At 32.0% G+C, this 18,788-nt stretch overlaps 1 protein-coding gene across 2 annotated transcripts; it reads left to right on the top strand.

The window, feature by feature from the left end:
- Positions 1–526: 526 nt before the first annotated feature.
- Positions 527–2,854, top strand: LOC100810787 (probable glycerol-3-phosphate acyltransferase 2). 2 transcript variants are annotated; one of them, XM_003544123.5, is made up of 2 exons: positions 527–1,235; positions 1,711–2,854. In XM_003544123.5, the coding sequence occupies exons 1-2, from the start codon at positions 645–647 to the stop codon at positions 2,611–2,613; spliced, it is 1,494 nt and encodes a 497-aa protein (XP_003544171.1). In that variant the 5' UTR covers positions 527–644; the 3' UTR covers positions 2,614–2,854. The 2 variants fall into 2 exon arrangements, with proteins under 2 accessions (XP_003544171.1, XP_006596319.1); XM_006596256.4 differs by having other exon boundaries at positions 528–1,235; positions 1,714–2,854.
- Positions 2,855–18,788: the final 15,934 nt, after the last annotated feature.

Below are 18,788 nucleotides of genomic sequence, written 5' to 3'. Positions count from 1 at the left end.
AAAATATTAAAAAAAATCACAAAACACATCTGTCTTTTCAATTTTATTTTCTATTACCCTTTTCCTTTCTTATCATATCACTTATTGCATGTATTATTTTTCTCTTTCTACTTTTTTAATTTTCATTTCATTCCAAATATTCACTCCCAACTCGCTCCATGCATGTTTACATTTATCTTTCATGATCGAATGATGAATGCAGATGAGATAGGTAGTTTAATGCCATTAACACATTAAAGATGAAAATTGAAATTAGTTCAGTAAGCATGTGAAGGTGACACTGAAAACTCGTACGGTTGTGGCCTCGTGGGGATGATTAATGGTGTCAGTACTTTTATCAGTGTCCTTTATTCAGCTACCATGACGTAACCCCAAAGTTGATACCAAAGTAGCTATGCTAATTGCTAAGCCATTCAATGAACACATGACCTCTCATCCACGTAGTCTTTCGTTATTTAATTCTTAGGCTTTTGTGACTTTTGAGACATCACATTCCACTGATATTTATCTTTAGGCCTTTTGAATTCTCTTATTTAATTGACTAACCATAGCAACTCGATTATCATTTTTCAATTCTTATCATCAAAACTGGTCCCAAGGAGCCAGAAACACCAAAGCCAAAAACACTTCCTTTGTTACACAAGATGAAAACAGTTTCTCTTGTCCACAAAACAGAAGAACTGGCTAATAAAACAGTGGTTTTTGATTTTGAGGGTACCTTGTTAAGATCAGCTTCACTGTTTCCTTACTTCATGCTGGTTGCTTTTGAAGCTGGTGGGTTGCTAAGGTCTCTCGTGTTGTTTGTCTCATACCCTTTGGTGTGGCTGGTTGGTGAAGATCAACTTGGCTTGAAGATCATGGTTTTCTTGACCCTTTTTGGCATAAAAAAGGACACGTTCAGAATAGGGTCAGCTGTTCTGCCAAAGTTCTTCTTAGAAAACATGGGGTGGGAAGGCTTTGAAGCTATTATGCGTTGTAACAAAAAGGTGGCATCAAGTAAGTTGCCAAGGGCCATGGTTGAAGGTTTCTTGAAGGACTACTTGGGGGTTGAGGGTGTTATAGCAAGAGACATCAAGTCCTTCAAAGGGTATTTTTTGGGATTGTTTGAGGAAAAGAAGGAAAACAACACCCCTACCCATATATATGATGAGGCTACAGCAGGCAACGACAACACTATTAGTATCACTGGTAGCCATATTGAGTATATTGACCAAGAGCTTTTCCCTTATTTCAAGGTTTGTCCATTTTTAAGCACATACATATATTCATACATGTGCACTCTCATGTCATGCATTTTTATGCCAACATATATTCATGTATGTGTTGCACCCCCATGACATGCATTTTTATGCCAACTTTCAAGGTTTTAAACCATAGTTGTAGTTTTGCCTTTGTCACGCAATCCTTAACATTGATAGAAATTGTGAACAAATGTAGCGGATGTGATTGTATTTGTGGTCACGTGAATTTTTATGCCAAATTTCAAGCTTTTAAATTATAGTTGTAATTTTGCCTTTGTCATCCAATTCTTAACATCACGAGAAATTGTGAACAAATTAGACTGTATTCACGGTCACGTTACGGTCATAGTAACACCAAAAATCTTAATGTTGGGGACGAAAGCAAAGTCACCGTCACATACCATTTTTAAAACCTTACTTATTAATATACAACTCCATTTTTTTTTCTAATTAACTCGTTCTGTTTCAGCAGAAGGTTTGCTTAATGTTAAGCTCAGAGGAGAGGAGAAATTGGCATGTCCTTCCAAAAGAGAGGTATCCAAAGCCATTGATCTTCCATGATGGAAGGTTGGCATTCAGGCCAACCCCTGCATCTTCTCTAGCTTTCTTCATGTGGTTACCCCTTGGACTATTCCTTTCCATCTGCAGATTCACCTTTGGCACTGCATTGCCCTTCAATTTATCTGCTCCAGTATTGGCCTTCTCAGGAACAAGAACCACTCTTTCAAGACCCCAAAACCCTTTGTCATTGGTCCAAAATGAGGAAAACCAAAAGGGCATGCTCTATGTGTGCAACCACAGAACCTTGCTTGACCCTCTTTACATTGCATATGTTTTGGACAAACCTCTCTCTGCAGTTACATACAGCTTGAGCAGATTCAATGAGCTAGTAGCCCCCATCAGAACCATAAGACTAACAAGGGACAGAGAAAGAGACAGAGAAACAATGGACAAATTGCTGAGCCTAGGAAACCTTGTGGTGTGTCCTGAGGGAACAACTTGCAGGGAACCTTATTTGCTAAGGTTCAGTCCTTTGTTTGCTGAACTCACTGATGACATTGTTCCTGTGGCGGTTGATGTTAAGGTTAGCATGTTCTATGGAACAACAGCTAGTGGACACAAATGTTTGGACCCGTTTTTCCACTTCATGAACCCGAATCCCACGTACTTCATTAAAATCCTCGACAGGGTACCGCTGTCAGAAACATGTCTTGGAGGTGGAAGATCAAGAATTGAAGTTGCCAATTTTGTGCAACGTGAGATTGGGAATGCTTTAGGATTTGCATGCACCAGCTTGACCAGAAAAGACAAGTACATGATCTTGGCAGGTAACGAGGGTGTCAATGAAGGGCCTTGTCATAACTGCAAGTAGCTACTGGCTTTGTGTCAAACTTTAGAGAGAAGAAATTATTACATAATCCGAGAAGTATGATGGTGTCTACCAATTTTCATGTAACATGTTACGGAGTTTTCCCGAATCTTTTTCATGAAATGAAATTCTCAATTGCATATCATATAAATTAAGATTGGTTGTATGGTGGTCGCGCATCATGTAATACTTTTTTCTTAAGCAACAAATAGTTATGAATGTTACACGTATGTGATGATACTTACATGGTTAACTTTTTTATGCTGTCGTTGTAGTACCAAAAGTCTAATGTTCTTCTATGTTTATGACTATTGCAGCGCTTGTGTTGATAATTCTCAATTATATCTTTCTAATATGTTTATGATTTAAAGTAGAGTAAATTATTATCATAGACGAGATTCACTATTGGTTGCAAATAAAATCTTGTCTCTTTTTTATCGAGGGTGTTAAAGGATGGCCTTCTCATAACTGCAATAGCTACTAACTTTGTTGTGTCTAACTTTACACAAGAGCACTAACAACATTTTTAATCATGGTTTCTTACATGAATTTATATTTTTTTTTTATCTTTGCAATATTTTGTGTGGTTCCCACAATATCATGATACTGATAAAAAAAACTCATAAAATTTTATTCCAATGCAAGAAATTTCAAAAAATTCACACATTTATATTTTTTATTATAACTTAGTTATTATTCCAATAAAATTATTTATTTATTTTTTCAGTCTTTATGTATATAAATAATAAATATGTATAATTGAAGAAATTATTAAATATCAATTACAAATAATAAAAATTACATAACATTGAAAGGAAATGCGAAACGATAAAAAATAATTTTTTACGTAATAATAGATAATTAAACACAATGACATTGAAATAAAAAAAATATTACATAAAATTAATTATTATCATTATTTTCATTTTCGAAACGTTTTCAAATATGTTAAATTAAATCTGTTTGAAGTTGGCGATGTTTTTGTTTGTCACGAACCTCTGCTCTTCTTTAGAGGTATGTTGATTAGATACCAAGGTGAACACCTAAAGATACTTCGACTGTTGACGTGCTATTACCTACACTATCGTAATCAATATTATTTTGATATGTGTCACATTCATCCTCAACAACCATGTTATGTAATATGATACATGCATAAATGATATTCTTCATTTTAACAACATCCCAAAAATGTGTCGGTTCACGTATAATTACAAATCAAGATTGAAACACTCCGAACACCCATTCAACATCCTTTCTTGCCGATTCTTGTTGTTGTGCAAATAATTTCATTTTTTTCTCCTGGTGGGATTGAGATAGTTTTCACAAATGTAGCAAAGTCTGGATAAATGTCATCCGTTAAATACTATCTCATATTATATTAGATTTTATTCACTATGTATGATATCAACCAATTTTTACATAACATATTACTGAGTTTTATTAACTTTTTCTCGTAAAATGAAAATTTCAAATTATATGGACATAGAAATTGGTTGCATAGTAGTCCTGGATCATATAATAAAAATGTTATGTATTTACGGTGTAAAAAGTTTTATACAATTATCCAATTATAATTTACTATATATGATAAGTTTAATGACTTTTAAAATAATTATCTTAAAGTAACTCAAATGGTGATTTGTGATTAAATAATAATCTAAAATTATTTTATAAAAAAACGTTGAACTTTTTAATTTAACTTAATTTTAACAAAAAAAATAGTAGGGGACTACAATTATCATGGATTTTTCGTAACTTTTTTTGAGTGATCTCAGGATGATATCTCGATGAGAATTAAAGACTAATATCTTAAAATATTAAGATTTATTTATATAGAGTTGACTTTTGTTAACAAATATTTTTATATACAAACAATTTTAAAAATCAAATTATCAACGACCTACTTTTTTTATGGATCCGTAGGCCCAACCACATACATGTAAAATTATCTGTTAATTATTCCACACCTATCATGTCATTCATAGTTATATATTGTTTAAATATTTTACTGTTGAAATGTTTCCTTTTAAAGCAATTTTTGAAGACGTGTCATAAATGCATGCGCTATCTTAATTTTAGAGTTGAACTAGGCATGGGCTGCTCCTCTATATTTGTTTTTTATTTTAGTAACAAAATTGTGATTTAATTAAGAAGTAAATTTATTTCTTGAACGTTAGAAAATTTAGAATTTGAAATAAATTAATAAACTTCGAGTGCGTTGCATTTATAAATTTTGAAGAGAAAGAAATATGCAAAATTGATAAAGATCACACAGTAAAATTAGCGGTCCAAATCCAAGTATCCTTTTGCCTTTAATAAAAATGATACTACTTTGTGTATAACTGTTAAAGTTTGAAAGCTGTCAATTGCTAGACAAAGCAAGGAATATTCTCTTAATTGGGATCGTGCATTATTGTTGAGATATGCTGGTTTCTTCTGCATTATATTGGAGGGGTGTTTCTGACATTGATTCTTTCAAAAAAAATATTAACAAATTAATAACAATTATTGAAATAAAAAAGTATTTGTTGACAAAAGATGACTGATAATTGATAATACAAAAGATGACAAATAACTTAGAAGTACTCAAAAAATTCATACGAGAATCATCAAAATATAACCACTATTAAAAGTATTTTACATTAGAGTGACTATAAAAGTGTCATTTCGTTGCTTGAATTGAGGATGTTTTCACAATTTCTCCTTCTTCATTGGTTGTTTGATATTCTTCGTTGATCATTGTTAATAGCTTTTGTATTTTTTGATTTAATTGTTCTTTTGCTTTTGCAAGTTTAGGATCTTGTTTGAAGAATCTAACATGAAATCTACGATTCCTGATATATGCAAACATGATATCTCTTTCATCGTAAACTTCATTTAGTTTCCTAAATTCATGTTAGCCTTTGTAGATGAGAATTGATTTTTATTCATATTCTATAACTTGAACATTTGATATCCTCCTTTGCTTATCAACCAACTCCCAATCTGTAGTAACTTCACTCTTAAATGTTTTCCAAAACTTAGGAAAAATGAAGAGAGAGTCCTGTTTGATTGACATTGCAATGTATGTTCAAAAATCTTTATATAAAAAATGTCATTTACATAGCAATGTAATTTGTATAGGTTTTTGAACAATGAGCACAATTTTTGAAAAACAAAAATAGTAAGTGCAGGGATTTGTATCATGTCATGCTAAACATTATAGAACAACAAAAGCCAACCTAAAATCCCATAAAACAAAGCTAAAATCCTAGAAAGAAAACCTAAAATCTGGTCTCTGAATTGACTAACCAAATTCGTAGAAATTGTACCAAATATAGCGAATTCAAAGATAAAAATAAGAACCAAAACCTAAACCCTAAACATGTAACTACCAACTCTGAAATCCAAAGACAAAAGTTCTAAAAAATCAAAGACAAACATACAAATAGAGAACAACATAAAAGCAACATGCACCACCCAACAAAAAAACCACAAAAACTAAGGCCCAACAATCAACATCAAATAGGAACAAACAAAAATTGTGTATTGTAACCCTTAAAAAATGGATTTATACTTGTGAAGTCAAATAATGAAATAATAGTTGGCTAGCTCACTTTAATTGTTTTTAAAAGGTATATAAAATGGATTACCTTTTGAGGAAGAAGACATCCTTGACAGAAGAAATTGAATGTGGTGAACCCTCCGATCATTGCATCTCTCATAAACTAGTCATTATTTGGAGCATCAACCATGTTGTTCTTCGTCTTCTTCATTTGTTCTCATGCGCGTGGTTTGATCTGGTTCTGAGAATATGGAACGTTTGCTCACTTTACTGTGTATGTGAGAAGTTTTTTGAGTTTTGAAATGTTTGGTTCTTCATTTACGTTTTGGGTTGGAATGCATTAGTGAGATGGATTTGTTTTGATCAATTTTCTACTTGCACCACCAAACGATTTGATACACCCAAAGTTTATATAAATGCCCTTGTTTAAAACATTGACATGTGGCTTAATATTTTCTCATCCTCTCTCTGATGCATTTGTGTTGTGTTTATCCCATTTCCCCAAACTTTGACAATCTCAACATTTGTAAGTGACGGCCCAAGTGCGGCAAAGGTGAAGAGACTATAAAAGAAAAATAGATTGATGGAGTTAAATTGAAGTTTGTTGATATGGAAAAAATAAAATAACTAATTGAATGTGTGACCAACACTACACTATGTAGGTACCTGTGCAGGTGAGGCGTTAGTCGGTTCTAGAAATGACGATCGAACGTGCTGCAACCTAGGGATCACCAAGCAGCTCTTTCATTCTATAGGGATCAAGAGGAGGGTTGGTTTGGTCGGGTGACTGTTTTTTGTACTATTTAGTCACTCCATTCTCTTTCTCTTTCTCTTCCTCCATCTTCTCCTCTCTTTTTCTTTTTTCTATTATCTTTCTCTTTCTTCCTTGCTGCACCACTTCGCGATTGTGATTTTGGAAAACTTGACGCATCTTCAACTAGATCTATAACCCAAGCCCTTCGCATTCCCACCACACTTACTCGACCTGCGTCGTCACAATTCTTATGGTGGACGATTTGGGTGGGTTGTTGGGTCCGTCGGAAGAAAGAAGAATAAATAGATAATAGGGACTAATTTGTAAAGAATGAGTGAGTGAAAACGAAAAACCCAAAAATAGATCTTATTGCACTGTTTTCAACTATTCACAATAAGAATTATAATTATTTATCTTGGTTAATAGATTTTCTTCCTATACCCACCATATGATTTTATACACCCTACAGTGAGAGGAAAAATCCAAAAATACTCTTACAAATTTTCGATACAGATTAGTAATTTGTTTTAGCCCTACATGGTGTAGTATTCGACTTCGGAAACAATAATTTATCTTGGTTAAAATATTTTCTTACTTGTCCCACCATATGATTTTATACCAAAAAAACAAAAATATCCTTACGAATTGCCTATATGGATTGTGAATATGTGTGAGGTATATTTATTGGAAACACACTTATATGATTTTAAATTAAATTTTATATATTTTTAGAAAAACATGATTAAATCAAAATAATATATCGCAAATTTAACTATGAAAAGTCACATGTGTATTAAATATATATTATAAATTTTAGTATTCTAAGTCAAGATTGTATATTTTTTAATCATAGTTTTTTTTATTTGTTTTTAATAATATGTTTTTAATAAAAGTATAGAATTACGCCAAACGTAGTTGCATATAAGTTAAAGAAGTTATTTATCAAAAAGTGTGGAGTATTAGACACAGATGGGATAAAATTTTAATCAAAGAAAGTTATTAGTTGGAGAATTGGATTTATTTCTCAGATTGAGTTAATACGCTTCCTAGAATCAGTAAATATTGTTACCTATTTTCAATTGATTTATCATAAGTTAATTAATAATAAACTTTTTAAAAGGTATTATGTTATATTATTTATCGTCTAAATCACTAATACTCTTATACTTTATATGAAATGCACTTCAAATTGTTATTGTATAAATGAGGAATTTGTAATAATGATTTAATTGGCAGTTGAAAAATACATACTAACAATCAAGCAAAATGGTTAATCTCATTCGAAGCTGATAATTTTTTGCTAATTCATTTACTTGTTTTTTTAGAGATTTTATATGAACAAAATATAGTAATAGATTAGTAAAATGATCTCATAACAGGTTAAAACAAGAAGGCTGAGAACAATGAACTTTAGTTTTGTAAAAAAAAACTATGCTTTTCTCAAAACAGGTTAAAACAAGAAGGCTGAGAACAATGAACTTTAGTTTTGTTCTCATTGTGATTTTTAAATGCTTGTTTGGTAGAGGAAATAAAATCTGAAGTAACATGCTGATATCAATATCAAGTTGGAGAGTGACCATAAAATTTAATTTAGCTACTAATGCATTAATTTTTTGTACGCATTATTCCAATAAAAGAAACCCCCGTTGTTCTCCATTCTTCATTCTTCTTAAGGGGTGAGAGTTGGGATTAATCTTAAATTTACTCTGATATAATCTTAAAATGTAAAATTAAGTTTAAGTCAATCCAAAAATTTAGCTCAAGTGGTTAGGATTACTCCTCACTTATATATTTTAACTTTTAATTTTAAGCGATCTAGAACTTGTATTTTTTCCAACACCAACCATTATGCCACACTACAGCATGGGGAGGAAAACTAAGCATTCTTCTTGATTCACAAATCACATACCAGCGCCAATTTTGCCAAACGACAATAATACCGTTTACCCCACGTCTGTAATGAATATCCATCTATTTATTTTAAAACCTATCAGCCAATTGACTTTGAAACCTAAAATTTTTATTATAATATTTTGAACTGAATGTTGAGATTTGTACACAAATATTATTTTAAGTTCGACAATTTTTTTAGTAAGAAAATATAAATTTTACAGTACATACAAAAACATTTAAGAAAAACACACTTAAACATTATATAGTTAATTTATTCATCAAAATACATGAATAAATTGTTTACAAATAATTTTTTTTCAGAAAAACCTCATCAGGAATAAGGAAAGATACCGAATGAATTTATTCGAAGTGAGAAGTAATAAATTGTACATCATCATCTATATAAGATGGCTCACGAGAAGGAGTCTCTATATATATATATATATATATATATATATATATATATATATATATATATATATATATATATATATATATTAAATTATATCTATACAATACAAAATTATTTATGTTAAATTTTATCAAAATTAAATAATAAAAAAAATCAAATAATTTATATTTTAATATATATATATAATATTTATATTAGTAAATTTTTATTTACGTCAATAAGGTAACAAATAATTATAATTTTAGATTATTATGAAATTTTATATATAATTTATATATTTTAGATTATTATGAAATTTTATATATAATTTATATAAAAAGAACTTTCAATGTAATGGTAAGTTTCAAAAAAATATTATTCAAGTTGAAATTTATAAAATAATATAATAATTATTAAAATTAATTTAATATTTCCTTATATATATATATATATATATATATATATAATGTTTAATTAGTTTCCTTACTTTTTTTAATATGTAATTGAATCTTTTTATTTTCAAATTTTATTTAATTAGGTTCTTGCCGTTAATTCCATTAAATAGACTGATGAAAATGTTATACTATTTAGGAATATTTTTTATTTTTTTATTTTTAGGCTTCTATATTTTCTGATTTTTTGTTAGCCACATCAATCATAACACAATCTTCATAAAATCCAGAAAGTAAAAAAGATATATATTAAAAAGCTTATTCAAATGTGTAGATCTGCACTAAAATTTCAGAAACACACGTCATAAACATTACAACAAATCTGCGGTTAAAACCCAGAAAAACACACGCACCATAAACACTACAAAACAACAGATCTGCCATCTTCATCTTCGAGGGCGCAAGGACGCAACGTTCACACTTGCCCCAGGTGTTCGTCGATGTTGCAGATATGGGCTGAAAGGGATGACGAATGCGATTGCGAGAGACAAGTTATGAAGAGAGAGGGATAGGAGCGCAGATATCGGCCGAGGCACTAAAATTAAATTACCGAAATGAAGGAAAGAAGAAAGAGAGGGTTAATTAGGGAAATGGGTAATTTTAAAATGAAATTATCATAATAGGTATTGTTTTTAAAAAAATTACGATAATGAGTAAATGGTATTTTGATATAGGATTTTACAATAAAAAAATTATATATCAAAGTATGATTTTATTTTTTATTTGTTTAAATTTTTTTTAAAGAATTGAAATTATATGTTAAAATATGCTTTATGTTTTTTATTTTATTTAATGAAATCATATGTTAGAATATAATTTCTAAAATAATTTAAAAAAATACATTAAAATCATATGTTAAAATACGATTTTAACTTTTGATAATAAAAAAATAAAAAATAAAAAACTAAAATCACATGTGCATATATAATTTCAATGTAACAATTTAAAGAAAAATAAAATCATGCTTTGAAGAAGGATTCCTTCATTGTGCGTACTTCAAAGCACAATTTGTCTATTTTCTTAATCTTTTTAAAATGTACTTATTATGATAAAAAAAAATTTTAAAAAAATACTCCATTATGATGCAAGAGCCAAAAAGAGAATATGGAAATTGAAATGATTTAGAAGAGAGAGAAATAAATTTTTTTATTTATAAAGAGAAAATGATCGTCATGTCCTTAATATAAAGTAACTAAACAAAAGAGATTATTAAAGATGTTTGTCCAAAACTTTTGATGTTTGTTACTAATGAATTATACTAAAAATAAGTGTGAGTGCATATCTTATGAGAAAAAACATTTTATATCAGAATGAGATAATTAAATCTGAATAGTATAATCATATGAGTGAAAGGATTCTCTCCCTTATAATTTAGATACCAATACAATTTTGTATAATTTTTCATCCAAATGTGTTATTCTTAGGGTTGTATTCATGAAATTCACCAATAAAATTCCACAAATGTGCCCCTACTATTTGGATTATTGTTAGGGGATTTTATTTCACGTTAAATTTAACTTATAAGTCAAGTGTAACTCAATCATGATATAGTAAAATGATTAAGTAAAGATATAAATACTAGACTTGGATGGTGACGTCAATCTTGATATATGAATGAATGTTTAGGTTTGGACTTAGAATTAACTCGATCCACTATAACTTCACAATTTTCTACTCATCTCTTTTGTTCATCCCGAATTCACTGATGTATTCTATCCTAATTCCCACATGATTGCATATTCTAAACTACTTGCCCGATATCCAATCTCTTGGGCATACCGACACAAACAAGCAGCATTAATGGTTGAGAATTAATGAAGCTTAACCAAGATTATTGTATACCTAGAGATAATTCCAATTAAGTACTTGATTTGTGTTCGAATTTCAACTTGGCTCACCAAAACGCAAGTCAATTCCTGAATTCATTTATAAGATGGTCAATCACATAAAAGCATTACGTACAAAAACAAATAAAGAACTCAAGATGAAGTATTGAATTGATAGAATTAAAACAAAGTAAGGTTCAACCTTTCCTCTCTTAGGTGGAAGGAATTGCATTCATAAAAATAATACAATGAAACCTAGAATATCTAATGGAATAATGGAGGCATCTAGTAGGTGGAAATCTAAAATATAATTCTAAGAACTGTTCGGAACTTCTACACTCTACAATGAATGTCTAGCCTCATATTTACAGAATTGTAGCTAGGTTTAACTAAGGAGATAATCACAAGAAATTACAAACAAATAATATATCTAATTAATTCAAGTAATTATCTTCTTCTTCAGTTGCTTTATCCTTAAAAAATATCTTACTCTTGATTTTCCATGCTTTTATCTTCAATTTTCGCAATTTCTTCTTTCAAAACTTTCTATTGATTTTGGGTATATGGACCTCTAGCCAAAATGACATTTTTTTTTGCTGGAAAAAACTATCAAAAATTTATTAAAAATAACTAAAACATAAAATTTTACCTAAGAAAAAGTAAAAATTGAATTTAAAGCTAATTTGATTTAAAACAATGCCTAATGTCACACCATCTACCCCATACATATATGTACTAATAATAAAATAAATAAGAAATCAAACTTAATTAAAAGTTTTTAAAACACATTTAAATACAAGCCTTTCAAAAGGGTAAAAGGCTCACATTTATCTTTCTAACATCATAATAAAACTTGTTAAAATAAATAATAAATTCACTTCGACTCAAAACAAGGTAATCTAAAACTTCATACAATTAATATAGAACCTATACCCTAATGTCACATCTTATCAGAGCATTGTGTTCCCGTGTCCTCTAGTATCAGGTTCTTCATAGTCATCCACCTATTCATCTGCTTCCACGAACACAAGGTTCGAGATCATCACAAGATCCAAACACAAATAACACACCGGGAGTGAGTTATCACATTCCTAACTACTAGAGAGAAACAAGAAAACATATAGGTATGAATATCATATTAGCCAAATACAATTTACTAAAGCATAGCTCACATTATTTCACCACTTTTTTGCACAACCTCACAACACATCATTCACGTACTCAATGATCAAAATAAAATATCATTAAATCAATCCATATCGATCAATACACAAGCGTTATGCAACATATACACTAAGACTCAATCTTAAATGCAATGTGGTACCATATCAATGAAAAACCTTGTTGGGCACCTTGGAGTATATGACAAGACAAACCACACACTAGCAAGTCAAGTCATTCTCACTAGGTAATATCATAGGGAGACCAACCAGGGTCACAGTGTTTTGCGAGAATGCTCCAACCATGTGGGATCGGCACAGACTTAAAGGAGCATTCAAACTGAGTGACCCCCAAGGCCTACTGTAACGACCCACCTCGTCACTACAATATCACCAGTCTAATAACTCAAGAAATTAAATTCTTTTTCTTCCTTTTATGAAAACTCCATAAACTTGCTTATGAAAATCATAGTAAATTTGAAATTCACAAATATATATATATATATATATATATATCCCCAAACACGCACCAATGTTTAACCGAATACATGAAAATTAATATAGTAGTTCAGTACACATCATACACATAATGAAGATTAAATCAGTTTGACCATATAATTAAATCCGTGATTTACATCCTTAATCCAACAAAAGAAATCATGAACCAACTATGGAGGAGTTGATTAACAAAAACACAACTCTCTCCCAAAATAATCCCAACGTCATCATGTCGGCTTGGCGGCTCCTCAACAGAATCTCACTTCCTACACCCTACTGTTGTCATTCTGCTCCCACGAACAAGGTTCGCGATCATCACATGTATCAACCACACGATACAAAATTGCAAGGGTGAGTTCATTATAAAAAGAACCAATGCTAAAACCAAATAATCACATTTAGCAAGAAAACATAAGCAAATATCATGAGCTTACACAACATTCATTATTCAACATTCACATTCAACAATTATTCATCAGACACACTCAACAATTATTCATCATCCATCCATGGATCCAATCAAGACTGCTCAGAATAATGCATGCACCTAACCTCAACTCTTAGATGCAATGCGGTACGTACCATATCCAATACCAAGGAAATAGCCCTAAGCGTGTCTACACAATACCTCACTTAGGAAACCATACATTATTTGTCGAGGCCACCCAGTCGTGCACCGTAACTCCCCCCTAGGTGATCAACCTGGGGCCACAAGGAGTTCCCTACCAGGTGACACACCCCCTAGTACAAAGTACATACTGCCACAGTTTATACTATTTCCCATGTCATATGAGGTATGAAACATGGGCACCATCAAGTACAATGACCATGGATGAATTAAAGCTCCTAAGCATCCCCTCAGAAATGCTTAGATTCTTTAACCACTTTAGTTTTCCACACAAGGGACGTCCGACAAGGTCAATGCACCCCCCATGGACATACACAACATACGACGTATGAACGTGAGCACCATCAAGTACAACGACCATAGATGAATTAAAGCTCCTAAGCATCCCCTCGAAAATGCTTAAATTCTTTAACCACTCTATTTTCCCACACAAGGGACATCCGACAAGGCCAATGCACCCCCTCCCCCACGAACATACACAACATGCACCTGTCAATGCATTTCCAACATCATCAACATTCCATTTCAATGACATCACCAATAACCACAACAAACTCATTCCATATTGACATAACCATCAATAATAACATCAATTCATGTTGACATGATCACCATTAACAATGTCATCTCAAATCAATATCATTGTAAATATCAACATCATCACATATCAATTAAAGTCACCAATAGCAACATCAACAATAAGTCACATTCCACATATAAATATATTTTTCATGCCTGAGGTTCACACTCCACAGGTCTTCAAACAACACAAGTTTAATAAACAATAATGTTATTCATCAACAATAGATATATCACATCCCATTCGTTAAAAACATAGTTTTTCTTGAAAACCAACATTCACACCAATACCAAATGTATCGCATCCCATTAGTTAAAAATGTAGTTTTCTTGAAAGAAAATCAGCATGCAACAGGGACAGACAGATATTCTCATAGCTAGGTTCCCTGACCCTAACTATGGTGTCAAAATGGTAAATTTTATAATAACTCCCCTCACCTATCATGAGCTCTCCATCGGTTCCTCTTTGCGTTACTCAAAGGTCTCTCTCGTTCATGCTCGTTCGTCCAAACACAAGTCTCTATATGCCAAAACGAAGGAATTTTAGCATAGGTTTCAAAAACAAGGTCAAAGGCAACATTTGGGGTCAAATGCCACTGTCAAAACATAAAGGGCTGAGGGGTATTTCGGGTTCTACAAAAAAGAAACATGTTTTTGAAATTTCGATCACGCCAATGCGACCGAAATTCAACGAATGCCACAAAAATAACCTCAATGTTATAAAAAGATAACTTTTACAATGTCCCATTCTCTAGGGTTTTTCAAAGAAAGTGTAAAAACACCCTATTACAGTACCCAACACATAAGAGACACTAAAAGGAACTCAAACTAATTAGGAGAAGGTTTAGAAGTCAAGATTACCTCAGAGAAACTATGAAATGGAGGATTGAAGGATTTTCTCCACCGAATCCTTGAGGAGGATTCTGAGGATTCCGCTCCGATTATAGTGTTCCTCTTGGTGTGGGGGCTCAACGGCAAGTAACGACGGCTTACGGCGGCCACCGGTGGTCTTGGGTGGTGGGAAATGAGGTTTTAGGGTTTGGGAGACGTTTTGGAGAAGAGGAGAGTGAAAAAAATCATATTTTTCACGCTAAAAACGTATTTATAACCTGCAACTTTCGCTTAGCAGGTTTGTCGCGCTAAGCCGAAGTCCACTTCTTGCGCTTAGCACAAGAATTTAGGCTTAGCGCAGCCCCCTCTACACTAGGGCTCGCTTAGCGCACCTTTGGGCCACTCAGTGCAATTCCCCTTGGTTGGAATTGGGCTTAGCGCAGCTTTGGGCCGCTCAGTGCAATTCCCCTCGATTGGAATTGCGCTTAGCGCGCCATTCTCACTTAGCGGGAGACCAAAAGTTATTATTTTCAAAATCCCAACGGTCAGACTATAGAAAACATATCTTAGAGAGATCCAGACAAAATTTGAAGACGATCCAATGGTTAACAAATCTGGTATCACGATTTCACTGAACTAGGTTTTGGTAAAATCTAAAATCTCATAATTTCAACTTCGCTCAACAAAACTCCACATAATTCAACATCTACATCAAGAAATTCACACATGACTAGTTCAAGGAATACTTCAACTCATTCAAGTCTATCATATAGTCAAATAACACAATAAATACAATTAAACATTGATTTATAACTTATAATATCTTAGGGTGCTACACCTACACTCCAAAGAGTCCATCAGGGCCTCTCCCTCCTGATTCAGGTCCAACCCATAAAATATTTTGGCACACAGACTCTATCTATGAACTGTACAAAACACACGACTCCTCAATTATTCTCAAAATAGTTTTAACTCGTCGTCCTTTAAGGGTCTTAGCATTAACTCGTCGCCCTTAAAGGGTTTTAGCATTAACTCGTCGCTCTTAAAGAGACTTAGCATTTACTCGTCGCGCTTAAAGGGTCTTATAGTCGTGTGATTGTACAATCCATAGTTTACAACTCAATGTATACAACATCTCAATGCACACAACATCTCAATCACGTGCATACTCAGTTTATCACATACACTCGATCTCAATCACAATGGTATAATCTCAAAATAGCATGTTATCACACCTCATGAATCATACACACTTTACTTATGAACTATGCAATACACACAACCACTCAATTGTTCTCAAAATCATTTTAATTCGCCATGCTTGTGATTAAACTCATCGGGTTCCCACAATGGATCCCATCACAATACTTGTCGCGCAAAACTCGTCGTCCTTAAAGGGTCTTACAGTTGTGTGATTGCACAATTCATAGCTCATAACACAATACACATCTCAATATACATATATTTCATCATTCATCACATGTTTAATTTATCACATACTCACAATTTGAATCATCATTTCATATCCTCAATATAACAATTTATACAAAAGGTTATCGCAACCTGGGGAGTAAAACCTCTCAAATAATATTACACAATTATATCAAAATCAATTAATCAAAATCATAGGTATAAAACAATGAAAACACTAAGAGCACTCTATTTTATCAACCAATTTGAATCAGGACATCAATATTGTATTTATGATCATAAAGGGAAAATTGCAATTTAATAAACATCCCAAAATAAAACTTCAATTTAATCCTCTAAAGATCCCTACACATGTTCATTCTAACCCCCAATTGCGATAAACTCATCTCTTACTTCTAAGCGGGCTCACGTATGTTTCGGCAGTAATAATGACATCTCTAGCAATTTCTTGAGATTCCTCAAGTTTCTCCTCTGATTGCTCTAATAGGGTTCCCAAACGTTAGAGAGAACGAGAAGGGATTGAAGCCTCCATTTGTACTGTCTTCGTGCGATTCCATTATCTCCCTCCATGAACATTATCTCGCAAATCCCAACGGTGAAGATGTGCAGAATTTAATCTTGAACAACATATCAAACTTTCACAAATAAACATCACAAAATATATATGAAAATCCGATAAATTTGACGTTTATCAACACTCCAAACTTAGAACCTTGTTTGTTCTCAAGTAAGACTAACTAAAACTACTAAAAGAGTAAAAACTACTTAAAAAATAAGGACTAAAAAAAATTAAACTAAGACTCAAAAAACAAAAGTCAAATTCAAACTAAAGACTAAGGATACAAAATGACAAGTTACGTACACACTCAACTTGCATTCCCTTTTATTCAACATTTTTTTTGTTCATGTGCCTCAACCAACTAAGTATGATGCCCACATTCAACTTTTTAGCTCAACCAAATCAAATGCAAGGTTAGAAATATGCAACAAGAATGACAATCAAATTTAATGGCACAACAACTTGTCCTCACAATAAGTGTTTCATTCTTAAGCTTTTGACATAGCTTTGGGTAAGTGTTTTACTCAATTCACAACTTAAGACACCACAATTCAACTTTGACTTTCATCTCAAGTTAATCAACACATCAAATGCATGCAAAAATCACTAACAACTTTCATGGCTTGTAATGGGGCTTGGCTAACAAGGAAAATTGGTTTTTCTAGATATTCAAAAGTTACTCAAAGGAAAGAAAACATTTGGTCCATTCGTTGGATTTTCATTCGCTTCCTACCAATCCTTGATACCCCTAATTTTTCAATTAGATTCATACTTTACTTGTTCTCAACTTTTGATTTTTTTTTCTTTACTTTGCTTCTCTCTTTAATTTTTTCTTTATTTTTCTATGTCTTTCATTTTTCTTTTTTCGACTTTAATTTTCAGGAGAAAATGAAGAATTTTCTTTGTTCATATGATTTCTCAAAGGTACCCTTACTTTGTTCCCTTGAGTAGTAATTTTTGCCACTTCAAACTTAAGGACTTTCCCAATTCCTAGACCTTTGCTCTCGTACCGGATATAATATATATTTTCAAGGTTAAGGGATTAGAAAAGAATAAATCAATATAGGCTCAAAGTTTGGTGCAAACATGGTCTTCATCACTTTAATGCATACAATTGCAATTAATCTACAAGAGATTCAATCAATGTCTACCGTGAGTGAAATAAAAGTATCTCTCAATATATATTTGTTTCATTATAAGGATCACTCACTCACCGGGATAGGTCTACAAGTTGCTTTATTTGCTTTCAATTTTCCATGCCAAACTCATTACACACCTCAATCAAGCAAAATCAATGATTTTCACTTTTAGCATTTGAATTCAACTACACAAAGAATTATTTTAGCACATAAATTTGTTTTATTTTATGGTGGGTTTGCAAGAAAATGGTGATGCTTCTTAATCACTTGTGTTTCCTTATCTTCCTAACAATAAACACATTCCTAAACTACCACACATACACTAAACAACTAAACTAATAAAGTGAAATTAACAAAAAGTAAAAAAGAGGGGTAGAGAAGACTTCATTTAGGGCTAAAGAGTCCTCAACATCTCCTCTTATCCATTGCAGTCTTGCCACCTCCTTGGACAGCGAGTACGTGGTCCTCCAAATGAGCTAACCATTAATAA

The sequence above is a fragment of the Glycine max genome, chromosome 14 (genome assembly GCF_000004515.6).
Source record: "Glycine max cultivar Williams 82 chromosome 14, Glycine_max_v4.0, whole genome shotgun sequence".
In the NCBI taxonomy this organism is placed as follows: domain Eukaryota; kingdom Viridiplantae; phylum Streptophyta; class Magnoliopsida; order Fabales; family Fabaceae; genus Glycine; species Glycine max.
The sequence above is the reverse complement of the archived record's forward strand: the minus strand, read 5'-3'. Positions and strand labels throughout refer to the sequence as shown.

Excerpts from the sequence above, each read along its gene's own strand:
- LOC100810787 (XM_003544123.5), top strand. The coding sequence starts at position 645 with ATGAAAACAGTTTCTCTTGTCCACAAAACAGAAGAACTGGCTAATAAA. Across the intron at positions 1,236-1,710 it reads AGCTTTTCCCTTATTTCAAG|CAGAAGGTTTGCTTAATGTT; the intron begins GTTTGTCCATTT and ends GTTCTGTTTCAG.